Here is a 22470-nt window from a genome sequence, read left to right as displayed (position 1 = left end):
ACTTGCGAGGGGCTCTTGTGTACTTGTGAGGATCGTGCCCGACAGAAGTGGGAGAACATACCCGATACTTACAAGTAATGAGCGCAGTAATCAATATTGGGGGTGCGAAGGTGTACGCAACAAAGTAAAGGACTGGACAGGACATGAGACGCGCAACGCCTGCTGCGGACGAAATGCTAACGTACTCTCCCCCGGGTTAGGGAAATTGGGGGTAGCCATGTGCGTCTACTAGTACAGAGCCTACGACATAGACGCGGTCGACTGCTCACCATCGCAGAGCCTTCCGCTACCGCTCAGCTATGCAGCGCTACGGAGCTGCTACCCGCATCTATGCGCTGCGAACAACACGGGGGGTTGTGCATCGAGCCTGCAGAGGCGAACGGGCTACAACGACACGGAGGAGACACTCTAGATCTCGCGTCGTCAGTTTGGGTTGAGCGAGTCACGCCAGGCGTAGTGCATACGTGCGTGCAGTGTGCGGAAGACCAGCGCGAGAATAATAAGCCAACAAGAATTCAAGCAAGTAGAGAGGCAAATTGTTTGTTACCTGCGACCGGCCCTAAACTCAGGCGCTTCTCCTCCTCCTCCGCTTCCTCCTCCTGGGGTCTACTGGCTTTAGTTATCCGGGGAATACATCAGGGCATCAAAATTGTCTTGGAAGCACTTGGCATGCCTTTGAACATTGTAACGTTATCGCCTTCGCGTGACTCCCTCCCATCACACATTCCACGTGAGTCCGTCTGAACCAAGCGGCCGGGCCCCTTCCTTCGCTCGTGCGTCTCACGTCGCGCAGGACTTTCGCCGTCACCTTCACGGTCTGTTCGACGCTCACGCTCCGCCGGGGTCCCTGAGCTCTTCCTGGTGCGTGAATCTTCACATAGTTCTATTGCCCCATGCTGCAGGCGGGCTCATCGACGCAGCAGTTTCACACTTGGATTCACCTCCGTAGACAATGTATTCAGAACCCCCGCAGCCACATCTCTGAAATTGTCCAGCGGTCCGCCCTGTCATCCTCCAGCCTCGCTCGGAAATACCGGCCAGTCGCGCGCAAATGTAGCGCGCTAGAACCCAGGATCATCCCCAGTGAGAACTTACAGGTTTCAGAGGGTTTCAGGCGGTTTCGTTTGGGCGAAACCGCCTGGAACCCTGAGAAACCGCTTGAAACCGCCATATCGGTAAAAGAAACCGTATGAAACTGTGCACAAAGTTTCATACGGTTTCGTACGGTTTCGTGGGGGTTTCGGACGGTTTGGGGCGGTTTGGGGGTCGGTTTCGAGCGGTTTTGTGCGGTTTGGAACAATATCACATTGAATTACTATATACGGTACACTCCAAACATATGGTTACTCTGCGCCCACGTCGTCCGCCTGTGTCCACCCCGCACGCCCACGTCCGCCCGACAATGTGCACCACCCTTCCGTACCTTTCGTAGCTGCTCTTCTTGCAGCGCGCCGTCCTCTCGGCGGGTAATTGTAGGCTGGCGCGAGACGTTGCATTTGTCCGTCTCATGTGTTTCCAGTAGCGCAGGTCGTCGACGCTGTCGACGAGAAGTCCTGTGCAAGGATATCAGCGTGATGTTTGAGAAGGATTTGTAGAACATAAATCCCAGCATGCAGGTGAGCGAAATGCGCGTGTTCGGGAAAGACATAAGGAACACGCGGATGCACTGCTCGGCTGTATGTGTGGGGTCCCAGTCAGCTCGCGTGTCGCACGGATGAGGAAGAGAGGGAGGATACACACCCGGCTCACTCATGCCGCACTCGTCCAGGAGCCACCACTCCCTTCCCATCGCGGAGAAGCATTGCAGTGTTCTTCTCGATCCGTTTTCCGGTGATCTAGAGGGAATGTCAGCGAGCGACACGGCACAGCGCAGAGAGATCGGAATACTTGCGAATGTCCAAGGTCCGCGTCCGGCTCGATGAAGCGGTGTGTCCCGCCTGCGATGGCCGCGTCAGTCAGCAAGGCGGGCGCACAGAGTAGTGGGCGCGGACGGACTGATCACCCACGAGCCATTGTCGAGCACGACATCGTTGTGCTCGAACTGGTACGTGTGCTGAGTCTTGAAGCGGTCGATGGGCGTAGTTGTCGACATTGCAGGGACCAACGGCGACCGACAACAGGCCGTCCAGCGGTGACGCATACAAGCAGATGGGGGAAATACTGAATATATGCGGTGAAAGACACTCACATAGGTGAGCAGCGTGAGGGCTGCAGCGCAGGCAGAGTGCAAACAATGCTCACAAGACGGCACACCAGGAAGAGGGTGTGGGGTAAAGCATGGTAGAAGCCGGTAGTGGTGGACGGAGGAGTCAAGATGCGAATTGCTCCCCTATCCATCGCACGACGCAAGGAGACGCATCGAGTCACGTGGTCTACCCACGGGGCCACAGAGAGAGACATTTAAAGCGGTGGAGAAGAAATTGTGAACCGGCAATTGCTGTCATTCCAACCCACACATGTGAATGGAGTGCCGCAATTTCTGCTGTGTTGAAATTATCGTCGAAGTTGCACATTTGAAGCTGCAGCATGCAACTGTTCGACACATCATTGTCGAAAGTGTCTATTAATAGCGTGTCTTCCACGGGCGTTTATGCAATCGAAACCGTCCGAAACCCTCTGAATCCGTCTAAAACCCTCTAAAACCCTCTGAAACCTGTACGTTCTCACTGGGGATCATCTTCGCGCTGCGTTCCCGCAACCCAATTTGCTGTTCTCCAGTTGTCGCCACGCGGCCCGTGTCGGAACAGAGGGGCGCATGTGTAACGGCGTGCTGATGGATGGAAACCCAATGATTAGTCGACGAGAAACTAGGTGCGCACCCAAACTTCCTTGTCAGTCGACCATTCAAAGACGCTCGCTTTGAGGATTTCTTCTGTGGCAGAATCTACGAGCCAGGCGAGTTCGATCGCGGTCCACTCTCGTGCCACGCTGATATCCGTAAGAACGTCGAATATAATCGTGACGCCTTGCTGGCAGCATCTGTAGAGCGGCGATATTTGGAACGTTCAGCACCGGGGACGCTGTGAAGGTACTCTTCACTTACGTGTGAGAGATCGGAAGACAGCGGCTTCCCAAGTACCTCGAGATTCTTCCCCTCCAAGGCAAATATGTCCGTGATACTGTTCGCTTCACGCGAGACGTCTGCCGGCAGAGTGCGGATATTGGTGTCAAGGACGCAGGACGCGCCCCGGCACGCAGCAGACGTCCATGATGTCGGTTCGTACGAAGTCCTTCTGGCTATCAAACCTTTACAGACGTCCTCCGTGTGTACGTCAGTCCAACATCGCGATGGGTACCCGGCAGGGTGTGCAATGTCTTGGTTGGAACAAGACGGCGAGGCTCACGCCGTGTGGTAGAGCTTCTCGTTTGCAGCGCTCAAGAACTTGAAAGGTGAGAGGTGAGTGGTCATATTGTCATAATTACCCGGAGCACGGAGTGTTCACACGCGGTGCTTCCAACGACCTCACAACACAATAGCTCCCTCAGCGTTCGAGCACTGGGACGTCGTGTGAGCCCGTGCTTCATCCTTTGCGGAGGTACGTCCTGCCCCCGTTCCTTCGCCTTCCCCGTCCTCACGCTTTGTTTGACCCGCTCTTCTCCTTGTTCGTCCACGCCGCCCGAGCCTTCACGTTCCTGCACCCGCGCCCATATGTAACGAGTACCTCAAATGTACCTATCTTACCGGGTACTGTTTTGTAAACGCTCATATATGCACTAGTGAGAATGAGTCACGGAGCTGCTGCCGATGCCCACGGATCCAGAGATCATTGGATGTGATGTGTACTTGTCGTCGATCTGGTTGGAAGTAAACCGTTCAAGGAGCGTGTGTGATGGGGAGTCGGGCGCGGGCGTCGAGGAGTCCGACGGGCGGGGGAAGCGAGCGGAGGTAAGTCCCTGGAGCGGCTGCGGAAGACTGAGTGCGGCGGACGCGGGGGGCCGCCAGCAAGCGCCCCAGACGCTGCATGCGTAGTCGGGCCGGGGCCGCGTGTGTACCCGCCGCCGGTCGCCTCTCTTCTTCGGACCACACCGATGTCTGCAGCGCATACATCTCGCGCCCGCCGCCCGCCCCGTCCTCGACGTCCGGCCTTTTCAGACTCACCGGCGTGTCAGCGGCACAGCACGATGCTAGCGTGTAATCCGCGAAGGTTGCTTCTAGGGTGCACGGACGCCAGTTGGATGCGGTCTACCTTGCATCTGTCGTTCCCATGAGAGACGCCGTAAGTCCTCCTTCTGCCTCTCTCCATCCCTGCTGCGCTAACCCCCTCTATCAGAAGCGCGTCATGCTGACCCCCTGAATGCATTCCCAATGCCCATGCACCCAGACTGTTGAAGGCCCGCCGTCGCATCTGTAATTCCATGAGACCTCCGACCAGTGCGCGACACCTTGCCACCCAGACCGCGCCGCGGCGTTTGCGCACGCACTCGGGGCGCTGTCAATGGCCTTCGACCGGTGTCACCTGTGTGTGTTCGTTGCCTAAAGCTATCCGGCGAATCCCGCTCATCTTCCGCACTGCTCACAGCGCACCTTTGCCGACACGCACATGACGCTACCGTGCGCAGGAACGCCATGGAGATTCGTCTCAGTATCTCCTAAACGATGCTTTAAGAGCTGTAGAACGGCACCTTTAGCCTCGCTAAAACACCTCCACATCCACACCCGTAGGCGCATATGCCCATGGCCAGGTAGCCAGGTGGGTAGTCATGCATAGGCGCTTCTTCGCTCGCATTCGGAAATGTCACCATGTCTCCGTGCCTGTGGATCAGAAGCGCGGAAAGCGGGGGTCGGCCCCGTGGTGGGAACTCCCCACTTACTTGCGCGCTTTGCGCGCTTTTGGCGACCCTGCAGGTCCCCAACCAGGCCTAGCTGGACTTTCCCGTGATCAGAGGCGACAAGAATCCATGGCTACTAACGCAGATACCGCCATAGTCCTCTTTGAAGTCGGGAGAAATGCGGGCGCTGCGATTTACACCGCTTGAAAGCCGAGACAGATCACCAACTAGGTGAAGTCGTCCACATCCTCTCAAAAGGTTATATCCAGAAATGTATTCATTCTTGGCAGGAATATCTCTGCTCTCTGCGCATGCCCCACATCCACAAGGCTACATGTCAGCCACCCTGCAACCGGCTGGTAAAGCGATGTCACTCCCTGAGCAGATTGTGGCGTGTGTAGAGCACAAGGGGCTCGTGCTTTTCCAGAACGGGGAGCACTGCGCAATGGGACCAGAAAACCGCACCGATCATCGCACAACGAGGCACCGGAGTGCCTTCTCCGCCGTTCTTCACGCGCCTTGCTACACGAGAAGGGGTCGTTGACCGAAGCCTCCCGATAAGCTGGAGTCTCGGTCTCTCTCGCCCAATAGCCGTGCTCTCCGACGGCGCGTGGCGCGCACTGGGGTCCGAATAGTGTATGCTTGTGCATGATCATTACGGTCATTGTGCGGAGATCCCGTTACGTTACAGCGGAGCCACCCAAGGTCAAAGCGCCGAGTAGAGGCAAGGGAGATTCTTCCCTCCATGAATATTAAAGGCCCAGGACGAGGCACTTCTGCCTCATCGACTCGAGCCTCACCAGCTCATTTCGACTTCCATTCCATCCTCCCCTTCAACGGCACACCTCGCCTGCACAAGACCATGGCGAAGCTGTCGCTGTTCACCCCCTTCGTCACGCTTGCTTTGCTAGGCGGCGCACTCGCCTCCACCACCGTTGGTCCTGTAGGGCAGCTCACCCTGACCAACAAAGTCATCGCACCCGATGGCTTTCCCCGTGCGGCCGTCGTCGTGAACGGCCAGAGCCCTGGCCCCTCATCGCTGGATACAAGGTATGCCTCTGCACCCAGCCGTCAGAAACGACATCGCTGATGTCTTCCTCTAGGGGGACAACTTTAGGCTCAACGTCGTCGACAAGTTGACCAACCACACCATGAACATGACGACTAGTATCGTGCGTCTCCCCGCACCCGCTGGTTCCCCAGCCTGGTCGTTGACATGACGTCTGTCTCACAGCACTGGCACGGCCTGTTCCAAGCGCACACCAACTGGGCAGACGGCCCCGCGTTCGTGACGCAGTGTCCGATCGCGTCTGGGAACTCTTTCCTCTACGACTTTTCAGTCCCGGATCAAGCAGGTGCGTCTGTCACACACGGCGTCCCGCTCGGTGTCAATCCGGGCGTCGTCTGCTGCGCCTGTGCTCGTTTCGTATCCTCATTATCGCCGCTGCATTCCAGGGACGTACTGGTACCACAGCCACCTTGCGCTACAGTACTGCGACGGGCTGCGCGGACCGCTCGTCATCTATGACAAGCACGACCCGCTGAGGCACATGTACGATGTCGACGACGGTGAGCCTCCCGCACAAGGCCCTTGGTCCGCTCCCGGCTCATTGGCTCGCTTCGTTTCCAAAGAGAGCACCGTTATCACCCTCTCGGAGTGGTACCACATTGCGTCTGTGCCGCGGGACGCCATGCTGCCGCCGTACGTCTACTGAGCTGAGGCTGTCAAGGGTCGTGCCTGATCTTCACGACGAATCATTTGTCTTTTAGGGGCCCCGCCCCTGACGCAACGCTTATCAACGGACTTGGGTACTCCCCTACGACAACACAGGCGAGCTGGCGGTCATCAACGTCACGAAGGGGAAACGGTTCGTGTCACTAACAAAACATTCGTTGATTGTGAACTCACGCATTTTTATAGCTACCGTTTCCGTCTCGTCTCTCTCTCGTGCGAGCCATTGTACACCTGGAGCATCGACAAGCATAACATGACCATCATTGAGGTCGAGGGAGTCAGCTCCCAGCCCCACACCGTCGACTCGCTCCAAATCTTCACGGCTCAGCGTTACTCGTTCGTGGTACGGATAAAAAAGAATTCCCTTCATATAAGCCTGGGTATCATTGACATTGGAGCGTCTCACAGCTCACAGCGGACCAGCCCGTTGACAACTACCTCATCCGCGCGGTTTCAAACCAAGGCCCTTATGGTTTCGCGAACGGCACCAACTCCGCCATCCTGCGTTACCGCGGCGCCCCCATCAAACAGCCTCCAGCGACTCCGGCCCCACCTAGTGTGGCACCTCTTGTCGAGACCGATCTCCACCCGTTCAAGCGTATGCCTGTGGTAAGCTCATTGAATGCCATACCCGATCTTGACCCACCGTCTGACTGGACCTCCGTAGCCTGGCAAGCCTGTACGCGGCGGCGTCGACAAGGCGATCAACCTCGTCTTCGACTACGTACGCCACCTCTGCCCCATGTTTCTGTTCCTTTACGTGGAGCTGACCGCCCTCGATGCACTTAGGATGGTACCAACTACTTCCTGAACGGCCACACTTTCAGCTCGCCGAGCGTGCCCGTGTTGCTGCAGATTCTCTCTGGCGCGTACACCGCGCAAGAGCTGATGCCGGCGGGCAGCGTCATCCCCCTGCCCGCGAACAAGACGATCGAGGTGTCATTCCCGGCGAACAACTCCGCCGCCGGCGGGCCGCACCCTTCCACCTGCACGGCGTACGTTCTCCCTCCTACTTCCCGTCTTCCCCTCACTGTCAGATCCTGATCCCTTCCTCGCAGCACACGTTCGCTGTCGTGCGCAGCGCGGGCAGCAGCGTGTACAACTACCACGACCCGATCTTCCGCGACACGGTCGACACGGGCTCGCAGGCGAACGGCGACAACGTCACGATCCGCTTCGTGACCGACAACCCAGGCCGTGGCTCCTCCACTGCCACATCGACCCGCACCTGAACGACGGCTTCGCGGTCGCGTTCGCGGAGGACATCCCGGACATCGCTCGGCGAACCCGGTGCCGGTCGAGTGGAAGAACTTGTGCCCGGTGTACGACGCACTGCCCGAGTGGGAGTACTGAGGTGGGGTGAGGCTGGGAAGGAGATGAGAACGAGTCAAACTTGGCCTTGGGCCTGGACTTGGGTTCATCTCGGGCTCGAACGGAGTTTTGATCATGGACTTTGGCTGGATATGTAGTTGCAGTGTACAGATGCTAGTGATATCAGCGAGCAACGTATGTATATGTAAACCTATACAACGTACTGCATGAAGAATGCGCATTGTGTTGTTTGGAGATCCGAGTAAGAACCAAGATCCGGCTCTTGCCAAGCCTCAGACGTCCACCAACGTGCACTCTGGCAGCAACGCCGTCGGACCTTCAGGCGGGGATGAGTTCGCACAGCCGTTTACCATGCGGCAGACTGCGCGGCGGAAACGACATGCGGTGGGTTCGAAGAGCCGGACAGGCGCGACGCGACGCGGCCCGGTGCGTTCTGGACGATTCGGACGCGTTAGTCAGCAGGGTGACGCGTCTGTGGCTGGACGACTCGCCCTTGCCCGGGGCCGGGCGGGCTGCGTGGGCCGTGCATTTCTACCCTTCGCTCCCATTCATTTCCTGCATTCTCCATCCACTACTCCAAAGCACACAAACGCTCGTCCATACACACACCCGCCAGCCCATGCCTGAAGTGTTCGTCAAGTCCTTCACCCACCTGAAAGACCGCCCAAAGGCAGATGAAGCCCTCAAGATCCTCCAGAGGGTCGCATCCCTCGTGAAGCCCATCATGCGCAAGCGCGGTGGATCCTTCCCGTTCTTGCAGAGTTCTTCCCGAGCGACCCCAGTCTTCTCGGTGAGTGCGCACGGTTCCCACATGCGAAGCCTCGCGCCTGACCACCGTGTGCGACGACTTTTCCAGGGATGAGTGAGTGCTCCACATCTGTGTGTCGGGACAAACGAGCTCACTTCATGTTAGACGTGAATGCGGGACAGAAGGTCCTTTGCGTCTCCGGCCTCCGCACGCGCCAGATACGTTTTACGAGGAGGAGCATCATCGGCACAATGTTGCACGAGGTGCGTGCGACCTGGCCCTCGCTGCGCCTTCTGCTGACACGGCTGCGTTCGACCAGCTACACATAACGTGCACGGGCCGCACGACGAGAGTTCTACAAGTACCTCGCCAGTCTCGAGGACGAGTTCGAGTCCCTCCAGCGCTCCGGCTACGCAGGCGAAGGCTTCCACTCGAGGGCAAGCGCCTCGGCACCTCGGTCTCTCACAACCTCCCGCCCCACATAGCGCGCCAGAAGGCCGCTGCCGCCGCGGAGAAGCGCAGGCAGGTCAGTGCCGTCCTCGGCGGGGGCGGCCGTCTGGGCTTGGGGGCTGGTGCCGTAGGAAGCAGGACGCCCAAATCCCCGCGCGAGCTCGCTGCCGAGGTGCGTCATCGTTCCATCTTCCACGTGTTTGCTTTTTCCGATGGAGGGGCTGATTGCGCGTCCGCGTGGGCACCCCATACGCACATCCAGGCGGCTGAGCGGCGCGCAAGAGACGAGAAGGCGTGCGCGTCTGGCGAGGTGGCGCTCGTCGAGGCGGCGAAGGCGGCCAAAGAGAGCGTGCAGGACGACGTTATCGACCTTACCGCCGACTCGGACTCGGAAGGGGAGGTAATAATCATTGACGAGGACGAACACGTCGTGATGTCTCCACTCCCCCTCACATCTCCGGCCTCCGACGGCGCGCCCCCCGCCGCCTCAAAAGGCGGGTCGCACAGGTCGTCGTCCTCAAGCTCGCTCAGTGCGCTCTCATCGGGGTCTGCATCCTCGTCTTCTTCCCAATCGCTCTCAGACTTCACCACCGCACTCCGCCCTGGGAACATGCTGTCCCCCACCTCTGCCAGCTCCTTTAGCCCCTCCTCGTCGGGCACCTCCACCCCCGCGACGCGCCCCGCGCGCCCGACGGTCCGCCGCGTCCCGCACGGCGCCGGCTCCTCCACCCCGACCCTCCCCAAGCCGCGCTCCGTCTCCCGCCCGCCCACCATGCTAGCCAAACGGCCCACGACGCCCCCGCCCACGCGCGCGGGCTCCGTGCGCGGCGGCGTCGGGGTGCCCTCTCCGCTCTCGATCGTGCCCCAGGAGGAGAGCGCGTGGGCGTGCGCGCGCTGCACGCTCGTCAACGACGCGCTCGCGCTGCAGTGCACCGCGTGCCTCGGCGCGCGGCCGAGCCTCGCGGGCGCGGTGGAGGAGGCGGCGGCGGGGCGGGCGAGCAAGCGGCATCGCGCGCCGGAGGCGGTGAGGAAGGAGGGGGTGGACGTGCGTGACGTGCGGGGAGCGGGACATGCCGAGCGATTTTTGGTCGTGCAGGTACTGCGGCACCGTGAAGGCGTCGTGAGGTGCCTTAGAGAAGCTCGTGAGGCGTGTTTGCGTTCGTCAACGTGCTGTGCTAGATTCTCTCGCCGGGCTGTATGATATGTGAGGACCTGCATTGTAGCATATCATGATCACTACTCGATTATTTACGTTTCCGTCTTGGTTTGTCCTAGTTAGACAGTACATATATTATGCTCGTTTGTACATGCGCTCATCGTGGATGTCTATCTTGTCCGGGTTGACCCTCTCAAATGTGGTGATGTCACGAACGCCAGTGTTCGTCATCATGAGATGATACTTGATCATACAAGGGCAGGCAACGATTGTCCGTGATACAGCAAGTATGAGTAGTTTGTAACTAGACTTTCCGTGTGATCCGAAAGATTTTGACGACTTGCTCAGACGCATCTTGGCCCAACTCCGCAGCCCCTGTGAAATATTGTCCCTGCTGGGTACCTCGTCCACTTCTTCCACGCACAAAGCCGACCCTGGAGAGTTTCTGGTGAGAACGGATCCCTGGGAGCACACGACAGGCCGCCACTCACTAGCTTGACGGAGGAAGTCGGACATCGTGTCTTCGTTCCGCAGGGTGAGCGCGATGAGCGCGATCCTATCCCTGCCTGGGGACAGTGTCGCGTCGAGGACGGCCACGAGCGGAGGGATGATGCTCGGCTCGTACACCTGAGAACCGCAGGCGTCAGCAGAGCAGAGGCAAGCGCAGGGCCGGCGGCGGGCGAGACCAGATCGGCGCCGAGGACAATGTCCGGCGTTGCGCGGACATTCGCGAGGTCGTCGATCGGACCGGACCGGTCGGGGTCCTGGGCGTCGGACCAATCCAGTCGGAGCACGGTCATGTCTGGATGGCGGTGTGACGCGTCTGGGCTGGACGTGAGCGGCGACGGAAGGGGAGGTCGATGCTGCTGCTGAAGGCTCACTGCACGGCAGTCGGACGTTCACTTCGCATCGTTGCAGCACGGGCTCGTGGACGTCGGTGAGCCACAAGGAGATGGGGCTGTCCCCTGATGCCGCGAGTTGGATGGAGGCGACGATGGCTCCGAGGAATCCCGCCCCGCATCCGAGCTCCATGACCCTTTTGCCTGCAACAAGCTCTGCGATTCCTTCAAGTCTGATCAATTTTTTATCCACATAGCGCTGTCTGCGTACCGGGCTTGGACAACATATATTGGGCAAGACCAGGCCAGCCGACCACGTCCTGAGGCCGGTGGTTCCGGCCTCGATGGTGGTGCGGGACTCAACAAGCGTGACACTCGCGTATTCGGGGAAGACATGCTGGCTGGAAGCATCGGTAGAGGCCACAAATACGTCAGGTAAGAGACGGCGGCCTCGCAAGCCCGATGTTCGTGTTCCTGAAGGGCGTCAGGAGAAGTGGCGATAGAGGAGTATGCGATGTCTCAACCGCACATACGGCGTCGGCACTTGCATCAACTCGATTTGGTGAGTGTAGAGGCGCTCGTCGAGTTCGTCCTTCATAGGTGAAATAAGTTTTTGTGCAAGGGAGTGGGGGAGCAGCATGCCTCGTCGATACAAGGCGCTCCAGCCAGTCGATCGCCCATTTCCAGAAGGAGCGCTGATACTGCCTCGAGGGCGGATACTGCTCAAAGTGTGCGTTCAGCAGGATATGGAAGAGCAAAAATCATGCGCGTCTGGAAACGAAACACAGGGCCTGTGAATCGCCTTGGTGGGTTTGAGAGTGGCATATGCACGCAGGATCTCGAACAACGGATCCTGCGGCATGGTGGGGAGGAAAATATGAGCGCCTATCGGTCTCGCGTGTGACGCGACGCGGTCCCGCCAGCCTGCCCTGAACCTGCACGTGCCCTAGGTCAATCAGAGGCACAAATTTGCCAGCGAGGACGCGGCGACCATGCTCTCTCACCTCGCTCGCGCTTCCCGCCGCCCGGCGCGGTTCTCATCCCTCTCTGTCCCGGCTGTTTCTAATGCGCCCCGCCGCACCTATGCTGACATCGTGGCCCCCGACAAGGATGAAGAGAACGCGGGCAGGACGGTCATGACGTTCGAGCAGTGGAGGGAGAACGTGGCGGAGAGGTACAAGTACCCAACGAAGCCGAAGAACTGGATGGGGAACGTGGTATGTCGTGTTTGCATGCTGTATGCGCTAGGGGCGCACTGACGCGGGAGTTTCGCACAGCCGTTCCCGCAGAACGAGACGTTCAAGCCCCCACCACCAGTGTCCGACGCGGTCCGGCAGGCGATATGGCAGGAGTATATGGCCAAGCCCACAGACTCAACCATTCGGATGATGGCGCATCACCATGGGCTCGCGCTGTCGCGAATCGACGCGATCCTCAGGTTGAAGGGTCTGGAAAACCAGTGGAAAGAGGTCAGTGTCTGGTCCTATGTCGTTGGCGATCTTGCATTTGCGGATCGCATGAGGATGAGTTAAATCGATTAGTCTTTAAGATGCCTATCGGGCAGATGGTTAGACAATCTTTACATGCATGGCTTTCTGACTCTTCGCCTCATTCTCTACTTTCTTCGAGATGCTAACGTTATTGCTCTCTAGGTAACGTTGTATTCTGCAGTGCTGCGTGGCTGGTCTGACCGAATGCTCTATCGCGTATGGGTCCGCAGGAGGTCAGTCAGTTTCCTGTTCTCTCTCTCCCACCCCGATGGGACTTCATCATTCGCGTTATGGAAGACCGCCGCTGTGTTTTAGATCGCGCGGATTTGGTTACGCCATATTCAACCCCATCTGACCCATATCCGTTACGCGTTCAACGACATTCACTGACGTGTTCATCATAGAACAAGCCGATCCAGACGGGCTTCTGAAGAACATGGAGTACATTCTTGGTGTTTCGAGCAAGATCTCGTCACGACCTAGAGATGCTGGGATTTCATTCGGCGATGACGCTGTGGAATCTGATCTTGTATCTGAGGTCGCCAGCAAGGTTGCTCGGGATAGATACCAGCGTCTATTCTGGGAGGCGACTGTGGATGGCGAGGTACGTCGTGCTCTTCTCAAGCTGCTACAACGATGTGTGTTGATCGCTGTTTAGGAACCCATCGTTCCAAGGGCGGTGGAACAGTCGTAGCTGATAGAATAGCAGCACGGGAAGCCAAGGAAGAGGTGCTGAAGTCCAAGGAGGTTCTTGAGCCGGCACTTGTCATCGAGCGGGAAGGCCGGACTTCGATCAAGTTTGTTGACGTTGGTCTGAAGTTCATGGACCTCAAAGACCGGGTGAAGCGGGTGAAGGCCGCACATCGACGGAAACAGATGAAGCAGAAGCGGCGGGATAAGGCTGCAGCGGCCGCGCCCGCAGCTAGCCCGGAGGTCGCCTCTGCCCCCGCATGACGATGATTGCTTTGCCTGTTCTGAGTAGTTTACCGCCATGGATCTAATAGTCGCTATGGATATGTTTCTGACTGGACGTTTGACCTGTAATACCAACCCAGCTCACATTGTCGTCCGAGGCGAGTGGGCATCGTCTTGAGGTGTTTTGACGGATGGTGGCCACTGAGAGCCCCATTGGGATTTAGACCCCCGCAGCCCCCACCCCGTTTCGACGTCGAGAACAACGACGGACTCGACGGCCCTGCGACGTCGCCGCGAGAGAAACTCATCATACGGTCGGTCCACGTTCGACGACGCACGTCGACTCGCGATGGTGCGGGAAGCACGCGCTTAACTCCCGTTCATGGATGATGATTATACCGTGTCTTCGTACGCTCATTTCACCCTTCTTCGCGTCTTCTTCTTACCACTCTCCTGCTGCACGCCGTACTCGCGCCTCGGTGGCCCAACACGTGGCAACACGTCCTCTGCGCTTGCACAAGTCTCCGGAAGCTCGTCCCGGATGATATCCTCCACAGACGGCTCGGGAATGCATGGCACGAGATCCGAGATTGTGGCCCGGCTTGCCGCACCTCCAGAGTCTTGCTCTCCCAGGCCAAGACTTGCCTTGCCTTTCCGTTCTCCATCTCCCCGCCCTCATCGAACTGCTCATGCCCGACGACCTCGCAACCTGCACGACGGCTTCCCCGCCCTCCGCAGCCTGAACGCCGTCCCCATCCACTGGCTCGTCCGCCACCTCTTCCTGCGGACGCCGACCCAAGCCCGTACCCTCGCGCTCTGCGGGCGGGACGAACACAACAAAGACCCTGCGCTTTCTCAGGCTCACAGGCAGCTCCCACCCCGAGAAGATGGACGCGTGGGCATCTGATATGCTCGCATATGGTCCATCACGGGGCAATGTTGAGCTGGTGCAGGCAATGAAAGATTCTGGCAAGTGTGAAAACCACTGCGAACGGACTGTATGCGCTGACTCTTCCAGCTTCTCGTTCGCTGTGATCATCCGGCTTGGAAACCCGCCCCGGATCCGGTGTTCCATCGCACGCCCTGGCCGACCACATACGTCGGTATGTTCTGGCAGTTGTGGGAGTGGCATGACCGGGGGGCTCTCCCATCTGCCAGAATTCCCGAAGACGACTCGCGAGGAATACCGTATCGCCCCAATGCACCATTGTCCCTCCCACCCCTGCGGGCTTCCATCTCGGAACCGTCCTCTGCGCGCTGTCGACCAATGCTCAGCAGGCCTGCGCGGTCGGTCGCGCGCGTGTACACGGTTTGCGCGCTCTACCCTCCATGGCACGGGTCTCCCCTTCGCGCCCCCGCCGGCCACTCGCGGATCGCGAGGCCCGTCGCCAGCGCGGGCTTCGCTCGCGTCTGCGCGGTCGTTCTGGCGCCCCCGACCCGGGGACCTCCACCCATTCAGCTGCCGCTGCGGCGGATGGCCCGGCGCGCGCGAGGCGACGTGGATATGTATACCGCGCTGGGCGCCCGGGGGCCTGCTCCGCCTTTCCACCCGCTTCCACTCCCTCGTCACCTCGCAACTGCCACTCCTACTCTCCTCGTCTCCTCCGTGCAGGCCGCCGTCTTGCAGATTCCCATCTCGATCCCCCCATATCTGTCTCCCATCCTCGACCCAACTCTAGCTGCGCTCACGACCTCGCCCACACTAGTTTCCACATACATCCTCCGGCTAACCTGCGCATGTCACCCTCGATCGAGTACGCAGCACACACCCCCGAGTGACAGCGCAGGTGCTGATTTTATTCTCCTAATCCCTACAGTTCGCTGTTACACCCGACCTCGACTCCGGCTCCGACTCCGACCACGACTCGGAGCCACCGCTGCAGACGACGCACCCTATCACATTTCTAATCATCGGCGCTGGTGAGCCTCCGCCCCCCTTTCTCCCTCGCCCGTTGCTGAACGACGCCCGTCCAGGCATCGCCGGGCTCTCCGCCGCGATTGCGCTGAGGCGCGTGGGACACGACGTCGTCGTCCTTGAAGCCCTGGAACGGGAGAAGACGGTGCGCGCTGAGTCGTACGGCGATCTCGATCGACCCGGGCACTAAACCGCGGATCGTCTAGCGCGGGTACGGCGGCATCAGGCTGCCCCCCAATCTCACCAAGGTGCTCTTCCACTGGGGCCTGCGGAAGCAGCTGGAGGAGAGGGCGCTGGTGTCGCGGCTGATGCACTACTGCCGGTGTGCGTATTCCGCTTTCTCCGAGCTGCGAGTTACGTGGAGACGGGGCGTTGACGTCACACGTGTCTCTGCAGACGAGACCGCGGGGTTCCTAGGTAACCAAGTGTGGGACACACAAACCCTGAAAGACACGCGGGGGACCTATATGGTAGCCACGGTGCGTGCTTGTCGGTCGACCCCAAAGCCCTCTCTTACATCCAGCGCCTTTCTTCGCGCGACTCTGCGTTCGGCAGCACGACGATCTCCACAACATTCTCTACGACGCCGCGGTCGCGCACGGCGCGCAGATACAACACGGCGTGCGCGTCGCGGACGTCGACGCCGCACAGTCCGAGGTCGTTCTCGAGGACGGTGAGCGCATACACGGAGACGTGATCGTCGGGGCAGACGGCGAGCGCGGGAGGTGCCGCGGCGTGCTCCTCGGGGAGCCTGCGTCGGGGCGCCCGACGGGGACGGTGCTCTATCAGTATGTCTTCCTTTCCTTCTCGCACATCACAGGGAAGGGCGGCTTAGGGTGGGATCGATGTGTGCAGGGCAATCATCAAAGTGGCTGACTTGAACGGGCAGGTGGACCATCTGATCGAACAAGTGAGCTGGGCAGGAGATTTGTGGGTGCACAATCGCTGATCTTTATAAATCTGTAGAAAGCTGTGTGTCATGTCATTGGGGATCGCAAGACGCTCGTATGCTTCCCTGTGGTGAGTGAGCGTTGCAGGAGTGTGTGGGTGCAATCGAGCTGACTTGGACATAGCATGGCAACGAAGAGTATGCGCTTGAATTCTTCGGTTATGATGATGTCGAGGGACAGTGGGACGATGAGCCTAGCGTCACCATCTCAGAAGTGACGCAATCGATCAACCCTCTGTCAGTAAGGTATTGTTTTTACGAAACAACACGGCTGACGGGCTCGCACGTAGGTTCAAGCCTCTCTTCGTGAATTGCCCTCCAGCGGTGCGCATATCGGTCCGCGAACACGAAGAGCTCGAAGACTGGGTGTCCGAGGACGGCCCGCTCGTGCTCATCGGCGAAGCCGCCCACCCGTTCCCCGTACGTCCCCCCTCCTCTCCACCCTCGCCCCCGCACCCCCGCTCACCCCTAGGTACCGGCCGCAGCCCGGCTCGGTGCAGTGCGCGGCGATGGCGGTCGAGGACGGCGCGGTGCTCGGCCGGCTCTTCGCGCGGCTCACGCACCCGCGGCAGATCGCGCCGCTGCTCTACGCGTTCGCGGAGGTGCGCACGCCGCGCGTCGCGCTCGTGCGCGCGCGCGACGCGCACGACCTCGCGTTCATGACGCTCCCCGACGGGCCCGTGCAGCGCGCGCGCGACCGACGCATGCGCGCGCTCACCGCGCAGGGCAAGAACGTGCTCGAGGACCTCGAGTCCGGCGACGAGGGCGACGGCGACGACGCGGGGCACAGCACGGGCTCGAGCGAGGACGGCGAGGACGGCCGCCACGGGGTCGGCTGGGGCCGCCGGCAGCGCGGCGCGAGCGGGGCGCGGCTGTGGGAGGCGCTCTGCACGATCTTCGGGTACGACTGCGAGGACGAGGCGGAGGACTGGTGGCAGCGGTGGGGCGTCCTACGGGAGGCCGCGCACGGGGACGGGGACGGGGACGGGGACGGGGGCGGGGCGGAGAGCGAGGAGAGTCGGCGGTCGCGCGTGGACTTCTCGCGCATGTCGGTCTCGGTCTCGACGGACGAGACAACGACGACGACAACGACGACGACTGTAGAGGATGACGCCCAGGACGCGCGGTGAGTGGTTCGGCTCTGGTGAACATCCGATCGGATGGAGATGATTGGAGGAAGGAGTACTGTGGGTCTGGATGTATAATGCTACATGTAATTACGGCTCAACTCGTCCCGTGCCCGCGGTCGTGCCCGCCCCCCAAGGACCTCTCTGCCCCGATCAGTACACGAAGCGGAAGTTGATCCTCGAGTTCCCCTGGAGAAGGCAGCAATCAGCTTCGCATGCTCGTTTCTCTCAGAGCCAGGCCCGATCCATCTCTGACGTACCACGTCCTTGGTCGTGTCGAGATATTCTTGCTGCTCCTGTTACACGCCGTGATTAATGCCGGAAGATGGCAGTGATAATCAGGAAGGAGCAAAGACGGACCTTCGCCGTCCAGGAGTTCCAAACCTTGTCTCTCCGCTTGTTGATCGTGCGGTAGAACAGCCAGACGAGGAAGTGGATGAGGATGTTCACGCAACAGACGACGATCAGTGCGCGGTTCCCGCGTTTGTCTGTAATACCGCCGCGAAACTGTTAGCGTCGGGCCAGGACGGACGGACGGGCGAACGGGCGGGCGGCCGCAAAGGCCGAAAGTGCCGAAGCTCAGGGATGGTGTACGTACAGAGCGGCTGAAAAGGGGGTGGGCGTACGTGAGCACGGACCGTCGCGGGAACGCGTGTGGAAGAGAACGCACCGCGTCGTCAGCTTGATATATGTTCGCCTGCAAGCGAGGAGGAAGAGATCGGCATCTTCGTCAGCGTCGGGCTCGGCTCAGGCTTACTCCGTACGCACCCCGATGATGAGGCCCGCTTGGACGAACATGTTGTACATTGAGGCGGAGAGCGTCCGGGTGCCGACCGAGGACGAGTTCGTGGACGCCCAGGCGACCTGGATCGGGTGGATGTACGGGAAGCCGGTGATGAGGGTGACGACGGCGTAGTACGCCCACTGGGACGTCTGCTCGTCGAACGTGTAGAGCGCGATGAGTAACGGGAGCGCCCAGAATTGGAGGAAGACGGTCGCGATCGTGCGCGAGTTGATGATCTCGGAGAGGTACGAGGTGGCGAGGAGCATGATCATGCCTATCACCTTTGAGGGGATGGAGAGTAGGTTTGATTGGGTCGTCGTGAAGCCGAGGTTGCGCAGGGAGAGCGTGAGGTAGAGCTGCGGTGGGGTTACGGGGACTACAGGCGGTCAGGCGGGTGCAGATCGGCAGTATGAAGGAGTGGGACGTACTAAAGTGAATGAGACCCAGGATGTAGACGGGCCAGATGCGCCAGTCCAGAAGCACTTGCCAGAACTTCTTTGGTGACAGGCCTTCTCGGTTGTGCATATCGGATTTCGAGGGGTCGTCTCGGATGACGCGGTTGACCATGATGACTTCTTCCCTGGAGAACCGAATTTGTTTCAGCGGCTGAGGAGATAGCATAGAGACATAGGCTTACCGCTCACTGAACCATCCCTTGGGTCTGTACCACGCCTTGGTTTGCGTTGGCCCCGGAGGCATCATGAAGAAGGAAATTATGCCGACTAGCAGCGTCAATCCGCCCTCAATGAGGAAGAGGTATCGCCAGCCGGCTTACCGCCAACGCCGCGAAGGCGCAAAAGCCCTGTGGCAATAAAAGCGCCACAGATTTCTGCGATGTAGTTTGAGACCCAGAACCACGCCAGACGGACGGGGACTATGTCACGGGCGTCAATACTATGTCACAGATCGGCTGAGGCAACACAACACGCTCACGCTCATTCTTGGTATAAAAGTACGACAGGTATAGGACTGTGTCGGGAATGAAGCCGCCTTGCATGAAGCCGAGAAGGAAGCTGCGAATGGATTCAATGACCAAATCGCCAGTGCAGACATCAAATACATACCGTGTAGCCAGGAAGCTTTTGCGGCCAGTAAGCCAGAATTGACCGAGGGAGACAAAGCTCCATAGGATCATCTGAGGACAGCTATTCAGCTCTCCGTTAGCCCGGGCGTACAAACATGCCATCTACCTGGGTCGGTATCCACACGTCCGGACCAACGCGCTTCGAGATGATCTGAGAGGGCATCTCGGCAATCAAAAATGAGAGCTTTTCGAATACGACTGTCAGTCGATGACATCTTCGGAGGCACAGAGCACGCACCCGGAAGAGCGTATTTCCGAGGTTAAAGTCGTCCGTGGTAAGCCCAAGGTCTTTCAGGAAGTTGTCGGTGTTCGCCTGAGAGATGTTCGACCGGTCGAGGTCGAGGCTGAAGAACATGACGCAGGCCCACGCCGCGATCAGACAGTCAATCTTGCGAACCAGGCGCTGTACGAAAGAAGTCAGTAGGGGATAATGATCCGCACCCGAGCGCTGAATGGCGTCAACGGAGCCCCACTCACGTATTCTTCTCGCCAGGTCCATCGCGCAAGCGGGTCGAAACGGTGCGTGTTCTCCCAAGTGGGTGGGGGACGGTATACCTCGAGCGTGCAGGATCGTCAAATACAGATGGTTGTGTTGCGATGCTGTCGAGCTCGTGCTTCGATTTGCGCCAGAACGAAGACTTCGGTCCATCCGCGACAGGTGTGCCAAGAGCGGGCACTTCGGCTGCGCTCTCGGTCGCGCTGTATGCGCCCTTGCCTTTGATGGAGTCGTTGTCGGACGAGCCGGAGCTTTCGGTGAGCGCCTCGGAAGGCTTCGCGAGGACTGTCGACATGGCTGCGAGGCTGGGAAGGACTGCGAGGCTAGGCGGCGTTCATTACTACTCTTATAGCGCTGCGCGAGAGAGCTCGCGGACGGCAAAAGGAGTAAGGCGGGGCCTGGATGCTATCAGCAAGGTAGCATGTCACGACATAGGGCGAGTGTATTTGCGATCGTGAGCAAAGGTGAGGATGGCCCATCTGGCCCCGGGATGGCGACATCTCCTCCCCGCAGAAGCCGTCCCAGTCACGCAGCGCCGTGTCCCACCAGTAGCATGTGACCGTGATGCGGGCGCTCACCTATCATTGGCCACTGAGTGAGCTTGCGGCGGGCGGGCGGGCGGTGGGGTCACGGAAAAAGGATGATATCGATACGTCTACACATTCGCAATTGCTGCTTGCTATTCCCTCACCGCCTTGGCATCCCACGACCTCTTCCGCGAAGTGCTCGCTGGGCCGTACCGGGGGGTGCGCGCGGTCCCGCGTTTTGCTAAAAGGTAAAACGGTTAGCTTGCGTGTAACATAGATGAACCCGAGAAAGCTTACCGCTTCACTTTGCGGCGCACGCACGGTCTCGTCGACGCTGAGAATGAGGCAAGCGGCCTCAGTTGCGCTCTGGATTGCGTTGACCTTGACGAGACTCGGCTCCCAGACGAACGCGTCGAGGTTGTTTCGGATGCCGTCCGCGCCGTCGACGTCAACGCCGAACCACTTTTCGCCATTCGCGTGTTTCATCCGCAGCTTATTCAGGATGTCTGTAGAGTCCAGCCCCGCGTTGTCGCTGATTTGCCGGGGGATCACTTCCAACGCTTTGGCGAACGCTATCATCACCAGCTGCAGCTTTCCAGGAATAGAGAGTGCGTGCTTCCGGATGCGTGACGAGAGATCGAGCTTGTGATTGCAGCATGTATGAGCGTTATATAATGTGCATATATTCAGAGCTATACTGACCTCAATAGCGCCCCCTCCCGCAACGATTTCGCCGTTCTTCACGGCCCGCTTGACCACCATGATGGCGTCGTGCAAACTCCGCTCCACCTCCTCGATGAACTGTTCCGCGCCTCCTCGGAGAATCAGCGTGCACGTTTTCGCCTTCGGGCACTCCGTGAACAGGTTGTAGCGCTCGCCGCCGATCTGCTTCTCCTCGAAGGACCCACAAGTGCCAAGGTGCTCGCGTCTGATGTCCGAGCATGTCGACTGGATGGAGCCACCGACCGCCTGGACCGTCCTCTGCAAGTCGTCCGCAGGCACGCGACCAGCGCAGAAGATATCGCGGTCCGCGAACCATTGCGTCGCGAGATCACCAATGGGGAGCTTGCTCAGAACGACCTTCGCGCCTGTCTTCTCAATCGCCTCGAGCTTACGGTAGATGATCTCCCATTCGGCATCGACGATCGCCTGGTAGTCCGCAACGTGCTCGACGCGCACCTCGGCATTGTCCTTCTCTGCCTTCAGCTCGAGCTCCACGTTTAGCGAAAGGATGAGAGGGTCACGGAAAGATTTTGGTTGCTGCTCTGCGCCGGCGTACGTGAAGGTCTTCTTGAAGGAGACACCTTGGATAAGGAGTGAGTCCTGCATGCCGCCACCAGGGATCTTCTTCACGCCGATGAGGTTCTCGTTGAGGTCTTCGGGGTCCAGACACAGTACCGCCTCGACAACCATGTTGGAAAAGAAGGGCTTTTCCGAGTGGATGAGTTTAGAAGACATGGACGTGGACGCGCACTTGATGAGCAGAGAGCGGAACTCCCTGTAAGATTTCAGCAAGCACGTTCACGGTGACATCAGGAGTACAACACACTCGGGATTTGACTTGTCAACGGTGATCTGAACAGACTTGATGTGCTCCACGGCCTACTCGCGTACTGAGCCTAGCACGGAGAAAATACGAGCGCACATACGCACCAGGTCTGATGCTTGCCTGAGACCCTTCATGATTATATGGGGACTGACACCTTCCTCGATGTAGCCGCGGACCTCCTTCAGAAGCTGCGCCGCTAAGAGCACGACGCTCGTGGTACCGTCACCGACCTCCGCATCCTGCGCACGGGCGATGTCCACGAGTGTACGGGCCGCCGGGTGCACGATGTCCAGGAGCTTGAGGATAGTCGCGCCATCGTTCGTGATCTGCGCTTCGCCCCGCTCGTTGACAATCAACTTATCCATGCCACGAGGACCGAGGGTGGTAGCCAACGTCTCTGAGATCGCAAGGCACGCCGAGATGTTGGACAAGAGCTGGGGTTTTCCTTGCGATGTGTCTGTCCCCTCCTTGAGGAGGACGACGGTAGGTTGCTGCGCGCGAGCGTAAGTAATACAATAATGATGTGGGGAAAATCGCGGCGTACCATGGGTAGGCCCCGCTGCATTTTGTTCAGGAAGAGGGAAAGGGGAAAGGAAGAGGACGA

The 22470-nt window shown here is 59.3% G+C and overlaps 8 protein-coding genes across 8 annotated transcripts; 4 read left to right on the top strand and 4 right to left on the bottom strand.

The window, feature by feature from the left end:
* Positions 1-958: 958 nt before the first annotated feature.
* On the bottom strand, positions 959-2279 carry BXZ73DRAFT_77527 (uncharacterized protein; the record flags this gene model as incomplete). Its single annotated transcript, XM_048022689.1, has 7 exons — positions 959-1023; positions 1096-1157; positions 1424-1553; positions 1741-1835; positions 1974-2160; positions 2189-2208; positions 2242-2279. 7 exons carry the CDS (start codon positions 2277-2279, stop codon positions 959-961), a joined length of 597 nt encoding a protein of 198 aa, XP_047877808.1.
* Positions 2280-5632: 3353 nt separating this feature from the next.
* BXZ73DRAFT_89958 (laccase) lies at positions 5633-7858 on the top strand (the record flags this gene model as incomplete). Its single annotated transcript, XM_048025450.1, has 13 exons — positions 5633-5765; positions 5792-5820; positions 5874-5942; positions 6005-6125; positions 6226-6339; positions 6403-6472; positions 6541-6642; positions 6692-6848; positions 6914-7114; positions 7173-7229; positions 7295-7504; positions 7564-7702; positions 7767-7858. The coding sequence occupies 13 exons, from the start codon at positions 5633-5635 to the stop codon at positions 7856-7858; spliced, it is 1494 nt and encodes a 497-aa protein (XP_047877807.1).
* Positions 7859-8456: 598 nt separating this feature from the next.
* BXZ73DRAFT_101377 (WLM-domain-containing protein) lies at positions 8457-10159 on the top strand (the record flags this gene model as incomplete). Its single annotated transcript, XM_048014886.1, has 6 exons — positions 8457-8631; positions 8694-8699; positions 8751-8848; positions 8905-9207; positions 9298-10080; positions 10151-10159. The coding sequence occupies 6 exons, from the start codon at positions 8457-8459 to the stop codon at positions 10157-10159; spliced, it is 1374 nt and encodes a 457-aa protein (XP_047877806.1).
* Positions 10160-10326: 167 nt separating this feature from the next.
* BXZ73DRAFT_89957 (uncharacterized protein) lies at positions 10327-11892 on the bottom strand (the record flags this gene model as incomplete). Its single annotated transcript, XM_048025449.1, has 9 exons — positions 10327-10347; positions 10529-10582; positions 10666-10818; positions 10878-11014; positions 11073-11244; positions 11302-11431; positions 11564-11622; positions 11684-11749; positions 11815-11892. The coding sequence occupies 9 exons, from the start codon at positions 11890-11892 to the stop codon at positions 10327-10329; spliced, it is 870 nt and encodes a 289-aa protein (XP_047877805.1).
* Positions 11893-12022: 130 nt separating this feature from the next.
* Positions 12023-13474, top strand: BXZ73DRAFT_77525 (eukaryotic mitochondrial regulator protein-domain-containing protein; the record flags this gene model as incomplete). Its single annotated transcript, XM_048022688.1, has 5 exons — positions 12023-12247; positions 12308-12499; positions 12702-12753; positions 12925-13124; positions 13196-13474. 5 exons carry the CDS (start codon positions 12023-12025, stop codon positions 13472-13474), a joined length of 948 nt encoding a protein of 315 aa, XP_047877804.1.
* Positions 13475-15309: 1835 nt separating this feature from the next.
* On the top strand, positions 15310-17429 carry BXZ73DRAFT_46947 (FAD/NAD-P-binding domain-containing protein; the record flags this gene model as incomplete). The annotated part of the gene is made up of 10 exons (XM_048019786.1): positions 15310-15355; positions 15410-15495; positions 15557-15674; positions 15747-15829; positions 15906-16197; positions 16321-16370; positions 16424-16536; positions 16590-16719; positions 16785-17050; positions 17162-17429. Coding segments are annotated over 10 exons (1452 nt in total), but the record flags the coding sequence as incomplete, so codon positions are not given.
* A 150-nt stretch (positions 17430-17579) lies between these two features.
* Positions 17580-20085, bottom strand: BXZ73DRAFT_89956 (MFS general substrate transporter; the record flags this gene model as incomplete). Its single annotated transcript, XM_048025448.1, has 13 exons — positions 17580-17615; positions 17687-17722; positions 17787-17914; positions 18191-18586; positions 18639-18790; positions 18848-18951; positions 18993-19084; positions 19144-19223; positions 19275-19345; positions 19401-19478; positions 19533-19697; positions 19772-19849; positions 19876-20085. The coding sequence occupies 13 exons, from the start codon at positions 20083-20085 to the stop codon at positions 17580-17582; spliced, it is 1626 nt and encodes a 541-aa protein (XP_047877802.1).
* Positions 20086-20477: 392 nt separating this feature from the next.
* On the bottom strand, positions 20478-22431 carry BXZ73DRAFT_47075 (chaperonin Cpn60/TCP-1 family; the record flags this gene model as incomplete). Its single annotated transcript, XM_048019807.1, has 6 exons — positions 20478-20558; positions 20615-20959; positions 21020-21815; positions 21867-21919; positions 21971-22357; positions 22411-22431. The coding sequence occupies 6 exons, from the start codon at positions 22429-22431 to the stop codon at positions 20478-20480; spliced, it is 1683 nt and encodes a 560-aa protein (XP_047877801.1).
* Positions 22432-22470: the final 39 nt, after the last annotated feature.

The sequence above is a fragment of the Epithele typhae genome (assembly GCF_022376455.1).
Source record: "Epithele typhae strain CBS 203.58 chromosome Unknown BXZ73scaffold_24, whole genome shotgun sequence".
Taxonomy (NCBI): domain Eukaryota; kingdom Fungi; phylum Basidiomycota; class Agaricomycetes; order Polyporales; family Epitheliaceae; genus Epithele; species Epithele typhae.
The sequence above is the reverse complement of the archived record's forward strand: the minus strand, read 5'-3'. Positions and strand labels throughout refer to the sequence as shown.